This window comes from Denticeps clupeoides, chromosome 2, assembly GCF_900700375.1.
Source record: "Denticeps clupeoides chromosome 2, fDenClu1.1, whole genome shotgun sequence".
Classification (NCBI taxonomy): Eukaryota; Metazoa; Chordata; class Actinopteri; order Clupeiformes; family Denticipitidae; genus Denticeps; species Denticeps clupeoides.
Genome location: NC_041708.1, coordinates 16,204,950 through 16,220,277, shown reverse-complemented (window position 1 = coordinate 16,220,277; position 15,328 = coordinate 16,204,950). Strand labels below are relative to the sequence as shown.

The window sequence follows — 15,328 nt, the reverse complement described above, 5'->3', positions numbered from 1 at the left end:
TAACTTAATAATATACAAAGAAACATAACATTATAAATCAACCAAAATAAAGTTTGTACGTCACAAGTCAAAAACAATAAATCACACACAAATCAAATGGCAAACTCAAATGTACCCCAAAAACCTCACTACATGCAACGAGAGCCTAAGGAAGGTAACACACGCATATGAATATTCAGACGGAAAAGATACCTTCAGCAGTACCAAACCGAAATCAAGCTGACGAGATGGCGGGAACTCATTCCTCTCGGGTCGCCAGCAGTCACCAAAACTAAAATGATCCACAATGCATCTACACAGCACAAAGATGAAATAAAGATTAAATAACCAAGGGCAGTTCTGCTGCCCAGACGAAACAGCGCAGTGGCCGTACCACTTCACTAAAAAAAATTTGAACAAAAATGAAAAGGGTGCCCTCAGGTGAACCTACATGTGCTCGTTACATTGTACAAATATGTGCTTGCACATATGACAATAAACTACTTTTTACAATTAGACCTCCAAGAATCCTGGCATTGTCATCTTGGCATATGCCTGTGCCATCAAAAAAGAAAAAAATCCCTTGACTGTAAAGCATGGCTGACATGCTTAAGAAACTAGAAGATATTCTCTTATCACTTAAGATTAAATATCATGTAGCTAACTGCAATATCTAACAAATTAAAGGCTCTTGAGGCATTGTTTTGCTCATTTAAATATGGTCTATATCACATCAGAGTATATGCAGTTTCCACCAGAACAGAGATGAAGTTAAATTGAAAGTGAAGTGATGTCGTCGTGAAACACTGCAGCACAGCACAGAGTACACACAACTAAATGCGTCATTTGCTTTTAACCCATATTTATCATCGTTATCCCTTAGTTATCAGTGGGCAGCCATGACAGTCGCCCAGGCAGCAGTGTGTGGGGACGGTGCTTTGCTCAGTGGCACCTTGGTGGTTTGGAATTCGCATTGGCAACCTTTCGATTACAGGGCCGCTTCCTTAACCACTAGGCCACCATTGCCCCCATGATGAACTGGTTGGCAATAATTATACTCTTGATCGTTCTATATTTGTGTGACAAGTAGCCAATTGCTTTCCTCTAGTTGAAATGATTTCAATTATATCTATGCACAGAGCATAGATATAAACACTAGATGTCACGCTGAATGGGGCGTCTATGGGAGCGAATGCGTCAATAGAGCCGCCATCTTGGGACGGGGTGGCGCTCTTTAAAGAATCATAAACCGAAAAATTTGAGAAGCGATTTTGTCAGACATGTATTTACGGCCGAGCCACGAATAAATTTATTTATTGTTTTTTGAAAATATAACAGAATTTTATTTTTGAAATGTACACAATAAATTCTAATATGATTTAATATGAATGATACACATCCATTCTCCTGCTTATTTGGAAAAATTTATAAATATAAACAGGGCACGTCCATATACAGCTTCCTTACTCGCTAGGCTACCAAAGTCCCGCATTTTCGCTTGTACCGTCAGAGAAGTGTGGCTGAATGAGTTTGGAATTATAATAAAGACTGTCACCAACTAAAAATACCTCAAGGTGGCAGTATTTATCTTAACCAGAAGCCGACATTATGATGTAATATCATAATTTTCAAATTGATCAAAATTTGTTGCATTTGTGGGGAAGACGTATGAAATGTGTTGGAAATGCGACAAATGTAACACACTCTTGCTGTGACTAGAACGACTTACACCTAAAGCATGGGACAACCTCGGCACAGCAGCCTAACTGTTACTAAGCAACCATCCTGGACAAGCCCGCCACTTACGCAAGAGTCCTCAGATGTTGTGAAAAGCTTTATAATTGTAACGAAGTTAGTGTTATGTCAATGTCAGTAACATAGCGTAGAACTATTTAAAATAACTCTAAAGCAGTAACATTGGAGACATTGTACATAGGACCTGAACAGTACCAGTGACTGTGTTTTGTGCTTTTATTTTGACGAGTGGTACATCTTCCCACCGTACTGGAAGTTGGCTTTATTAATCAGTAAATCTCAGTAAGTTTATTAACATGTACTAAAACAACAGACACTAACTTAACAGGTACGGCGTATTCTCAGCTTTCGTTGGCTTTGTATGCGGTTATAGGTTAGTATGTGCTGTCAACTAAGCATGTAGTCAGACGTGTTGCTATCATGTTAAATCAGATGGGGTGCTATTGATTAGCTAGCTAGCTAACAAACAGATGAGGAATGAGCTGTACACATGTGTTCATCGAACATTGTTAGTAAGTCAGGAGAAGTTACGAGTGGTGGGAATGTCGGGACAAAACGGATGTTGCAGGAGAGCTGAAGAATGGAATCAGCGGGTTGCAGCTGAGAACTGAAATGACAAGATTGGGAGATTCTGTATTTATTTCTTCAATTCGAACTGGTCGGCTGTTATTTCTTTAAAGGAAATATTTCACGATGAACGCTGAGTCACATGAGTGTTGTGTGTTTAAGTATTTTCTGTATCACGGGAACTGCTACAATGACAGTGTATGACGAGACAATGCTGATGACGCAGTGAAGTTCTGGGTTTGGCAGAGCAGCTCTAATTTGTAATAGTTGGAATAATGTGATATTGTGCACCCACTGTAGGTGTATTTGGGCTTCCTTTTGGCTTGTGGTCTAAAATGCTTTAATTTCTAACACAAAATGCTGTTTACTCTTTGTAGGATTTATCATGGAAAATATGTGCTGTAAGATCTTCACTGGAGCTGCACTGCTTCTCGTTTCTGAAAACACTCTAATAAAGGTAGCCTTTATTGTGAATTTTATTAATATTTTTTTGTTGTCTCTATGATGTGTTGTCTCTATGATGTGAATGTGTTCTCTTGTGATGAACATAATTTGAAATCAAGTCAAATCACACCAGACATTTTCACCTTTCTTTGATCGACAATATTTAAACTTGTGCCAGCTAGACCCATAACTCATTACTCTCATACAGCAAATAGTTTTGTAGCATAGATCATTTTTGATCATGAAAGTGTTCCTTGTGCATTCCTCAAGCCATGACTGTGTGTGCAAATCTGTGCAAAATCTGCCAACTCTATAGCATGGCACCGTGGTAAATGAAATCTGCTAATTATAAAGAATAATCATTTGAACAGAATTTAGTTGAGTTCAAGTTTGATCAAATTGGATTTCTTCTATCCAGCCCTGTTCAGGCTTGAACTGGGTTGTCCATCAAGGTTACTCTATAATAACCTATTCTAATTCTAATAAAAATCTATGAGTTTTTATTTCTTTGGATTTCCATTTTTAATACTTTCACTATAGCATATAAGAAAGCTTACTTTTTAAATTAAGGGACAATTAAGGCAGTTACATGTACATTTGAAATTACATTTGAGGTGTAAGAGCCATTATTTTACACAATTATGGTTTGTTTCAGTTATCAAATATAAAATGTTTGGTATGATCAACTTTGTTTATAAAAATGTGTAATTTTGTCTTGTATACTTTGACTGTTTCAGGCTCTTGTGCAAAGTCCCCAGGATTGCTGTGAAGTGATACAAAAAGAAAATGGAAGCTGTATAAATGCCACACATTGCAACTCAGGTTTTCTATTTTTCCCCATTTTCATTCAGAGCATATTTTCTAAAGTGCAGTTATTGGAGAAAAAAGTAATTGTTCAGAATTGTTTCTACAGTGTGACTTTATTTTCATGTCCCTACCATTCAAAAGTATTCACTGATATATAGGCCAATTTCATTATATGTAAATAAATAGTATAGAAATTGGAATAATATCCAGTATATAAATAGGAATAATATTAAACTCATACATTTCCAGTATTTACACAACAGAGGACAAATGTGTTTCCAAGAGGAGACTGATATGGTCAGTTTTTGGCATGGTGACTGTACTTTATAAATTCCATTTTGAACACTGTTACATTTGTGATGTGTTCATTTATATGTGTTAATTACTAAGTTGTTTGTGTGTGAATGTCTTATATGATTTTTGCCCCATCTGTCATGTCCTCAATCCTCACTTCAGAACTGCAGAGTTAGACAAGTTCATATGTTCAACATTTGTTGCTAATAATAAGCAGTATAGTTAGTACTTTAGTACTGTCCCTTTTTTCAGTTAGTTTCACAAATGTTCATTAGACACGTCTGACTCCTAGGGGGCCATCTACACATTCTGCAGAACAATACTACTGTGTGTGTGCCCTGTGACTCAGCATTTCCAGAACCAGAGAACTGCACTGCATGCAACTACAGTGAGTCTGATACCTGTAACACTTGAGTAGTTTAGCAGATAATGCTTTTGTGATGTCATATTGAGGATCAGTAGCTCTTCAGTTTCTCATGACTGTTAAGCTGAATATAAGATATTTTAATTTGACCATAATGCCTAGATTGACAATGAAAGATAAGACTCAGTCTGAAATAATCAGGTTATTTTTTTGCTTTACATTATACTTTGGAATTCATTATTTCATTTACAGGGAATACATTATTGTATTCTATTTTGATTAGATATCTCCCCTTATGTAATGCTTTTCATTTATTTAGAAACTCAATAACGTTTATTGAGCTAAAAAGCTTAATTTATATACAATAAAGTATATAAGTTTAGCTTTTGTTATTATTTAGATTAATTTTTATCATTTTCATTGTAACTTTTTGTGTTGTTTGTAATGTTTAACCATAAACAACTTTCTGATAACAATTCACTATGATCTTATTTACTGGCTCATGTCTTCCGTTGATGTTAATAGATACTTAAATAGATGTATTTTTGTTTTGCAGCAAGACCAACTCAAACCACAATAATTCATATAGGTAAGCTTTTTCACAAAATAATTTAAAGAATTTTAGAATACCTACCTAGTTTTGCAATGGGGTGCAAAATCATAAGTTGTCATTAAGTCATAGGCAGAGGTGTCAAAAGTATTCACATTCATTACTCAAGTAGACATATCGATAGTAGAGGTATTCTACTTTAATGAGACTTTTTCAATTCAAGCTTTTTAATTAAGTAAAAGTATAAAAGTACTGGATTTAAAACTACTTAAAGTATAAAAGTAAAAGTAATGAAAGGGGGAGAATGCCATTAAGGACAAGAGCTAGGTGCCACAGTGCACTATAGTGCACTAACCCACCTCCCAAATGTTTTGATCTTATATCATGACTATAATGTTTTATTAAAATGTAAACCTGCTTTAGTCACGCATGTCCATTTTAGTACAACGCAAATATATTAAAGAACCTTATATGTGTACTGCTCATCATTAACATGTATTTCATGGAACAAGGTATGGAAGAAAATGACTGTAAACAGGGCAGGCTTGAATTGTTGTTTATTATCCAAATGATTAATCTAAAACTCCTGATAGATACCTTCCTGGTAAGCTTAATTCTATAGCTAAATAGCACACAAACAAATTTAACTACAAGATGAAAAAAAAACACTTTGAACATCAGGATCTACATCAGTCAAGTACAGATTATATAACAGAGTTACCAATAAGCTTTGTTCAGGCTCAAAAGCATCTGGTTCTCAAAGTTCTTGGCCTGAAGATCAGCCCTGCAACATTAAACAGTCTTTCACAGGCTGCTGAGGCAGGGAGTGCTGTATTAAGCTTAAGTGATAGCTGGCACACACCTGGGAAGGACTTTAGCACCTCTACTGTGGTAGTAGCCTAGTGGGTAACACACTCGCCTATGAACCAGAAGACCCAGGTTCAAATCCCACTTACTACCATTGTGTCCCTGAGCAAGACTCTTAACCCTAAGTTGCTCCAGGGGGACTGTCCCCTGAAACTACTGATTGTAAGTCTGGATAAGGGCGTCTGATAAATGCCAGAAATGTAAATGTACTGTGTCCCAGCATCTAACTGCTGGGTTATTTCAAGTGGGCCGGTCTTCTTCAAGGAGGAAAAAAAAAGTCCTCTTCCTCAGATGACTGGGAGCCCTCACTGATGAGCTTCTCAAAATGACAGTCCAAGTGGCTTCTGATGTAGTCAAGGACTGTGGAACAGAACACAAAATTTAACAAAACAAAAACCAAAAAAGAAAAAAAAAATTATTATGTGACAGTAATGTAATTGTGTATTGGATAGTGTTGTGACGTGATTGTCATTGCAATCAGCACATGGTGAAATGTGTCCTCGGTATTAACCTATCACCCTTGGAGAGTAGTGGGCAGCTATGACAGGCGCCTGGGGAGCAGTGTGTGGGTTGCTACCTCAGTGGCACTTTGGCGGTTTGGGATTCAGTTTGAGGATATCTTCGTCACTTGTCCAGCAGGTCTTAAATTTGTGAACTAGAATAGCTGCGGCTATCAGCTCTGGATCTGCAAGCATCTCTCCGAAGCGTTTTTCAAGGCCTCAAAGAATATCAGCAATCAAAGGCTTACAGAATTTGGAAGCGAAGTTGCTGGAGCTTGGTCCTGAGTAGAGTTATGGTGGCCACCAACCATCCCATCTGTACACTGGTTTCTCACCCCCATGTAGGGCTGCACGATATATCGATAAATTATCGTTATCGCGATAATAGTATACGCAATAAATGAAATTTATGCTGCGTCCGTAATTGCATACTATATACTATTGTCGTCGCCGCGAGGTCAAGAAAAGGAGAAATCGGCTCAATCATGAGGGTTTAGAAATAACACTTTTTATTGAGCGGAAGCCAGTAGGTGGCGCCAACAGCCAATACATACTCCTCCGGCTTCCAAATAACAGGGAGGTGTCTCTTCTCCTCCTCCAGACCTACTCAACTACGTCCCAGTGTAAAGTTTCTCCCCTTGCACAAGCTACATAAAATCCCCATAACACAGACAGAACACATTTTCCTGTAACACGGTTAACTATTTGCAGTCCCTGGGCACGCCCATTCCGTCGGCGCATATCTCACCACCAAGGCATGCTGGTCCAAACTCATGGCCGGCCTCCGCCAACACACGACATATTGTATTTGAAAAACACTATGCGAGGCGAATAGTACGTGCTGTACTTCCACTGTACGGACGTGCGCGTGCGGACTGGACACCTACACCGGGCTGGAACCGGATGAGCTGAGCGGTATTGAAAAACAGTAGACGAGAAGTACTCATATGACCAACTACTAACAGCCGAATTCGGTAGTAGGCATTCGACGGACACTTCACTATCCCATAAGGCAGCGGGAGAGGTGGCGTCATATTTGAAACATAGCGGAAAACAGCTCTTTTCAAGTGTAAAATGTAAAAATGTAATTCAAATTACATGCAAACAGGTCGGTGGATGATGTAGTGAATATGGGACTGCATTACATCCTGCAACATCTCGACCGCCCGGGAACCTACACCAGGATCCTCTTTGTGGTTTTCAGCTTTGCGTTCAACACCATTGTGCCTGAACTCCTCACCTCCAAACTCTCCCAGCTCAGCGTGTCACCTGGTACCTGCCAGTGGATCACCAGCTTCCTGACAGACAGGAAGCAGCAAGTGAGGCTTGGGGAGATCACTTCTGGAACACAGTACTGGTGCCCCTCAAGGATGTGTCCTCTCCCCACTGCTCTTCTCCCTGTACACCAACGACTGCACCTCCAGAAACTCAACTGTAAAACTCCTGAAGTTTGCAGACGACACCACTGTCATTGGGCTCATCCAGGATGGTGATGAGTCTGCATACCGACAGGCAGTTGAGTGGCTGGTACTCTGGTGCAGTCAACACAACCTGGTGCTGAACACGCTCAAGACTGTGGAGATGACGGTGGACTTCAGGAGACATCCCTCAACATTGCTCCCCCTCACCATATCAGACAACCCGGTGTCTATTGTGGAGACCTTCAAGTTCCTGGGCACCACCATTTCCCAGGACCTGAAGTAGGAGACCAACATCTCCTCCATCCTCTTGTAAGTCGCTTTGGATAAAAGCGTCTGCTAAATAAAGTAAAGTAAAGTAGAAGACCCAGCAGAGGATGTACTTCCTGAGGCAACTGGGGAAGTACAGTCTTCCACAGGAGCTGCTGATCCAGTTCTACACTGGAGTCATTGAGTCGGTGCCCACCTGCCCTCCATTCAGGACCTGTACCTCTCCAGATCCAGGGACCTGTACCTCTCAGACCCCTCACACCCTGGTCACAGGCTCTTTGACCTGATGCCCTCTGGCAGATGTTATAGAAGCCTGCAGACCAGGACCAGCCAACACAAGAACAGTTTCTTCCCCCTCGCCATCTCCCTCCTAAACAGCTGATACTGTAAATCACCTCCATCATTGCACAATGCACTCTATGTTCACTTGTATATAAGATTTTATTTATTTTTTTTTTTTGCCTATTTATTCATGAAAAGTAGATATAGTTATTTATAAATCACAAACAAATCCACAACTTGTACAATAACACCACATCCTTGCACATTGTTGTTGTTGTTGTTGTTGTTGTTGTTTGTTGTTGTTGTTTTGTTTTTTTCTTACATTGTACTTGAGAGACACCATCTACCGGAATCAAATTCCTTGTATGTGCTTGCACTTACTTGGCCAACAAATACGATTCTGATTCTGATTCAAATTTAGTACCTACTCAAGTACCTACTCGGATGCAGCGTTAATGTATATGCCAAGCATTTGTGTGTCCAAATTTGACCAATCAGATGGGCCCTTACTATCTTTATACTCGGCTCCCAAGTAGGTGATATAATGCTATTGGCTAGACCAGGCATAATGTTTACATGTTAATATTAATTTTTATTTATGTGAATGTTGACAATATATTAGAGTTTCCACTACATACCATTTTATTTGAAGCCTGTAGACTTTGTTTAATAGTATTTTCTTATTTAATTTTTGTTTAATAATAATAATTTTATATATATATATATATATATATATATATATATATATATATATATATATATATATATATATATATATATATATATATATATATATATATATATATATATATATATATATATATATAAAGGCAAGGCAAGGAAATATTTTGTTTAAAAGATGCTCTTGTTTTAAGACACTCTTGATGAGTGTATGGTTACATGTAAATAAAAAGCAATTCATATTGTGTTGGCAGGTCTATGGTAATAGCAAACCAGAAATCAGAATATATGCTGAGGGTTTTAAGTCATTCATAATGTTTTGAAGTCTAAATATTTGCAACTTCTTTGACATATTGTTTCTTTTTAGCCTGAATTAGATTTAATGAATATATATGAATATATAGATGAATATATATTACATGTTTATTTTAGAATTATCATTACATATATAAATGATTTTTTTAAATAGCTAATTATAATAAGAATTTAAAAAAGCATTTCTCTAGGGACATGTTATATTGCAAGAAATATCGTTATTGCAATATTCAACAACAATATCGCATATTTTCCCAATATCGTGCAGCCCTAGTGGCATGACATGATCAATGAATCCCTGTTGCTGAAAAATGTGTGGTGGGTGCAAGCCTTGGACAATGAATTTGGGGACTGCTGTATCCACACTTGCCTGTGACAATCTTCGAGACTCCCACAGCTTGACTTGTTTGATGGGTGGGGGCTAATGAACATTCAGTGGATTACTTCCTTTTGAGGGCTGCTGAAGTAAGGTGTGTGTACCTCTAGATGAGTCGTGTGTTTGTTCTATGGAGAAAATTAATGCACAGATAGTCACATTATTTCTCTCAAACCACGAGCTCATACTATCTAGGACTTGTGCTGTATTAAATGTCATGCTTGAAGTTCAAGAATGAAGGTCCGACTACAAATTATGGAGCAGTTTTACTCAATGTAATTATGTTGCCTAGCCTTAGAACATGCTTAAATCAACCAGCTGTAGAGCTCGAAACTTTGTAGACTATAGCTTTGCACAATTAAATTATATATATCACACAAACAGCTGTAAAATTGGTCAAGGAAAAATAACATAACATTTGGCTGAGCTCGAATTTCAATGTTAAATCATAGCCTAAACATTGCAAAAATAGCATTAGTACATCACTACGTTACTACAATATTGTGTCAATAAGCAACTGATAATAAGGAACTTTCAGCTTAATTCAATATGCTTTTTTAAATTAGATGGAGAGTTTTTGAAAGCCATTAGCTCGTGGTACTTCAGTGCGCACAGCTTGCAGTGCATTCAAAATGAGTTGTTTTGAATGCAGGAGTTGTTGTCCAACTATTTAAAAAAAATTCTTCAAGGTACAACCAGGGAAGTAAAAATGTTGGCTGGTCTTCCTGGATACCAAACTGCTTGCTGGTGTGCCTGGTTTAGAGATGGGAGTTGGGAGTCACACCTTGTTTATTGCATCCTTGATGCAGTGTCACGTAATTTGCGTCATATGCAGTTGCGCTAGAAAGACCAATAGGGTGTTGGAATGGTGTATGTATATACTTCTCATCCAACCACTTCCACTTGCACCTACTCTTGCTACTGATCACAATGCCATATGCAAACATTGTAGTCCCTGTCTAATCTCATGTTTCAACCATACATGTCCTGGTAGTCCATCAGTTGTTCTGCACGGTGAATCAGAACACTCCCTGGGATGTTTTTTGGTCTGGCCTGGCCATCTTCCTGGGTTGATTTTTTTGTGCTATCTATAATCAGCTGAAGCACCTGGCTTGTGGGTGTCAGAGGCTGCTCATGTGTTGCTCTGGTATATGTGACCTCAAATTGTGAGAGAAAAGGGGTTGAAGCCCTACTGCTGCTCCCTGATCATTATCGCTTACTTCTTAGCATTACTTCCCCCACTGATTCCCGTAATTTCATGCTGTGGCTGATCCAACTTTACAGTTGAGGAAAAAATTATTAACCCCCCAGGAAGTATTCATGAAACCTGACATAATCAAGCATTCACCATTGTTATCTAGTAGCTTTTAGTACATTTTGTAATATAAAATACAATTTTATAAAATGTTTTATATCAAATATAGTAATATATACCCCATTGAAATATATTAGCTCCATGTGAATGTTTGCATTCAATTGGCTTCCCAACAACATTCAATCATAAAATGACAGTAGTCTTTTTATGCTGCTGTTACTACTGAGTAACTGTTACTCACCATGCCAAAGACAGAGGAAATCTGTCTGGCACTCAGAAAGAAGATAGTAGAGGTTCGTGCTAAGTGGGGAAGGCTACACTGCCATCTCCAAGCAATTCACAGTGTCTAGAAGATTTCAAGAACTTTGGAGAGGAAAATAGTCAGCTGTCAGCAAGGAGCCCCGGACATCTGCCAAGATGATTGTTGCTTCTGGAGTCAATGTTTCAAGGAACACAGTTGTCAGAACTCTTCATCAGGGTGGTCTTTAAGAATTCTTCGTCCCAGACTCAAAGAATGGCGAATGGCACATCAGATCCTGATTTAGGTTTGTTTGACAGAGGTTTGAATTGTAAAGAAGAGTTTAGGAAGTCTGAGCTTTGGTCTGATGAATCTAAGCTGGAACTGTTTGGGTACATGGATGCAGCTTATGTCTGGCAAAGAAAGGGAGAGGCTTTCAACCCTAGGAACACAGTTCCCACAGTTAAACATGTTGTGGGGCTGTTTTGCAACATCATGCACAGGGAACCTTGTTCAGGTGCATATTTCCATGAAAAAAGAAATCTGCTCATAGTCAAGGCTTAGGTCACTGGGTCAAACCAAGATCCTGGAGTGACCTGCACAGAGCCCAGAATCTATGGTGGATGGTCAAAGTAAATGTTCATGCTCAGAAACAGCTAGAACAATTGGCAATGGAAGAATGGGCCAAAATCCATCAGGAGACCTGTGCCAAACTAGTAAAGAACTACTCTAAGAGATTTGATGTGCTGTCAGACTATTGACTATTAATGGCCTGGATGTCTCATTTTTGCCCTTTCTTGTTTCAACTTGGTGTATAAATAAAATATCCTAATTAAACTTAGTGGACATTGTTATTTATTTGTTTCCAATACAACAAACCGTGGTTGTTCGTGGTAATTCATGGCATCTTCTCTCTTTCCAAAATTGCATTAAACACCTCCATGCTTCCAACAGCCTTTCCATTCTTCATCATCCTCATAGCTGTTCTGCTTCCTCTTCTTTGGTCATTTGTACACCTCCTTTGCTATGCACATGTCCATAACAAAGGCACTGCAACAGGAACTTGTATTTTATTTTTTTACAGATACATCAACATATAGAATAAGCAAATATCAGATAAAACAATATCTGAGCAATTCTAATGAAAGTGGACTTTCAGTCATACCCATAAGAGTGAAATAGCAGGTATTTGCATGATGTGCGTGATTATATAAATTTTTAGGATTTTCTGTATTCAGATGTATTCAGATGAGTTTAATTGAAAAATATTGTCAGCAAATTTATAAATAACACTATGCTTGTACATATTTTACCATGCAGTCCCTCCAGGACCCCAGGATTTTATTTAGTCACAATTAAAATCATAATGACCAGCCCTGGCCATTTCCATGCGCGCTGTCAGTACTCAATCAGTACCACTTGCCGGATCGGGCACCGCAGGTTGTGTTCTCTTACTTTAGTGTCTGCAGTATGTTTAAGAACTTTAAACTCTAGATTTTAAACATTTTTCATTATATAATTTTTTTGAAACTGGAATTTAGAACATTTTAAATATCTGCGAAACCCCTGCCGTGCACTCTGCTCTCGCCTGAAACTAATGGTTTTGTCCATGCTACAAGTAGGCGTGGTTTCCCACAAGTGTTGTAATTTCAATCAAAATATCCTGTTGGCCAGATTTATATCGCATACAGTTTATACCATGAAGCCCTATTACATAATGTTATGTTATATGCCACAACACCACACATTTCACTGACTTGATAATTAATTAACTTGAACAGTGGTTTACAGGCAAAGTTCAACAACATGCCTCAGTTGACTTTATAACCCGCAAGCTTGTTTTTGTAAAAAAAAATATTTTTGCACATTTAGCTGCATCTGTTTGAAGATTCTAGCCTTTTACGCACCACCCGGTATGCAGCATTTCAAAAGTCCTATTATCTACAGCTTTCACAAGTTTTAAAGTGTATATGGATTTCCACATGTAGTTTGACCCCAAGCTGAAAAGCACTATATTAATGTAAATTAAATAATTCCCTGTCTTTCCATTTGGAACTTTTATTTTGAAATATCTTACTATTATATATAGTTCAGTGGATGCCTTAAATTGAAGAGCATCTGTATTATTTACCATTTTTCGGCTGTAGCAAATGAAAAACAACGTATGTGTGTAAGTTCATAGACTGTTGGAAGATGGAAATACCGTGCTACCACAATTGCTATGAGTCCCTCACATTTTGAACTATGTCTATAAAAAATACCAGTAAAAATCAACAATACATGTTAAAAGGTTAATTGTTTTTAAAGATTTATTTCCTGAATGGCCCAAAAATCACAAAATCCTTAAAATACCCAGTAAGTGATGTATTCACTTTTAATACATCTAATCAGTTTATGTAGAAAGCCATACTTTCCATGTGAGCAGAATAACGACACTAACTACACCCCACTTTCTATGTTTTTTTATGCTGTGTTTCTTGTCGGACAGGTGGTCCGGGTGTGGCAGCCTTTCTTTTGTTAGGGACACTATTGATCAGTCTCTTCCTGATCCTGTCAGTTGCCTCCTTCTTCTACCTCAAGCGCTCAAACCAGCTTCCAGGGGTTTTCTATAGGCAAAACAAAGGTGACTCGTTTATGAAAACATTTAAATGCGACAGGATATACGTATTAAAAACATAACTCATACTTTTTTTTTTTTTTGCAGCATTCATTTTCCAGCCAAGTGAGACAGTAAGTAGTACATGCCTCATCCTCTCAGTTCAACTGAAAGATATATTTTTAATGAATTGTAATTAAATGCACGCATGTGCATTTCCTCGCTTTTAAGGCTGTCATGATACCTTCTGCCACATCTTCAGGTAAGGATTCTGTTCTATTTCTGTTCTTACAGTTTCACTCATTCTTAAGGAATTGTGTAAACTCAATAGAGCAACACACCGCAAACCATTTAAGATAAATATTGAACATGGAAATATATACGTCCTGAATTTGTTTGCATGTGTGTATTGTATCTTATATAAAATATATTATATTTTTCATGTTCAGAATGTGTTCATTGTCATTTGCTAATGTCTAACCTATAGTACGGAAGCCAAGATACGTCCGGAGAGAGAGACCATCAGCCAGCTCTAGTGGTGCCATTGTGGCCACTGGCCCAGTTACCAAGGTGTACAGTGTCTGAAAATATGTAGTAAAATTAAAAACAGTCCAAGCTCCTGTATTTTCAGTACTTCTTGTGATTTGTTCTCCAAAGATATTTTGAATGTTTTTATTTATTTGTATTATATGAGCATGATTGTTTAGAGCAGTGAACCAAATGAAGCACATTGTCCACATTTGCACATACTTAATCAAATGCATTGTATTTAAGTGGCCAAAATTGAATCTGGTTATTAATCACTCAACTCTTCTCCAGTGGCCTTATTCACTTTACCCCTATTTTCCATTCTTCAAGTTCTGCTCTCATGCAGAACATTTTAGATGATGAAAGAAGTGCTGAAAGTCATGGTGTAACATGACTGATTCTGAGTATTGTGCCAATGAGGACTATATTGGACTATAACTGAACATTATTTAAAAAGGGCTGGGGTTGTTTTTTTGTTTTGTATTGTCATATGTGGCCTTTAAATATATATATTTTTTTACTTTCGGAAGAATTCATTTGTATTTAAGGATATCATTTTTTCTCTTAACACCTGAAGTCTGTACAGTGTCAAGTTCGAAGACAGTTGCACATGGCCCAGTGAGCTAACGCTTTTACAGCGTTAAGATGAGTAAATGTTGTTTCCAGTGGCAGGTTTTCATATAAACCCTTTGGGGTTATGACAGATGTGTTTTGTTGTATGGGTGGATTAAAGATTTTTTGAAGATGGAGGTTATTGTTTACAATAAAGAACTTCACACAAAAGCATGTTTGCCCTTTTTATTACATTTTCCTTGGACCAGGAAACTACCATGTTCAAAAACAGTTATAAACAACTTTGCATTTTGTTTTGCCCCAGTTCTCAACATCTAAAGTGCTGTGACTGTATATACCTGATTTCTGATTTCTTTCATGTAAGACACATTTACATATTTCAGATCATCAATCAAATGTAAATATTAATCATCACAAGTAAACACAAAATGCAGTTAAGAAGTATTAATTAGTAAGGGAGAGAAACCTACATGGACCTGTGTGATAAAGTGATTCCCCCCTAAACCTGAGTACTGGTCGGGTCACCCTTATTAACAACAACTGCAATCAGAGTCATTTTCAGTGTTGTGGAGGAAATATGGCCGACATCATAGTAGAATTATTGTAGTT

The 15,328-nt window shown here is 37.7% G+C and overlaps 1 protein-coding gene across 3 annotated transcripts; it reads left to right on the top strand.

The window, feature by feature from the left end:
* The first annotated feature begins 1,968 nt into the window (after window positions 1–1,968).
* On the top strand, window positions 1,969–14,919 carry c2h1orf159 (chromosome 2 C1orf159 homolog). 3 transcript variants are annotated; one of them, XM_028970877.1, is made up of 9 exons: window positions 1,969–2,016; window positions 2,679–2,758; window positions 3,483–3,567; window positions 4,139–4,234; window positions 4,767–4,799; window positions 13,511–13,645; window positions 13,727–13,752; window positions 13,850–13,880; window positions 14,106–14,919. In XM_028970877.1, the coding sequence occupies exons 2-9, from the start codon at window positions 2,687–2,689 to the stop codon at window positions 14,201–14,203; spliced, it is 576 nt and encodes a 191-aa protein (XP_028826710.1). In that variant the 5' UTR covers window positions 1,969–2,016; window positions 2,679–2,686; the 3' UTR covers window positions 14,204–14,919. The 3 variants fall into 3 exon arrangements, with proteins under 3 accessions (XP_028826710.1, XP_028826708.1, XP_028826709.1); XM_028970875.1 differs by having other exon boundaries at window positions 1,969–2,062; XM_028970876.1 differs by having other exon boundaries at window positions 1,971–2,107.
* Window positions 14,920–15,328: the final 409 nt, after the last annotated feature.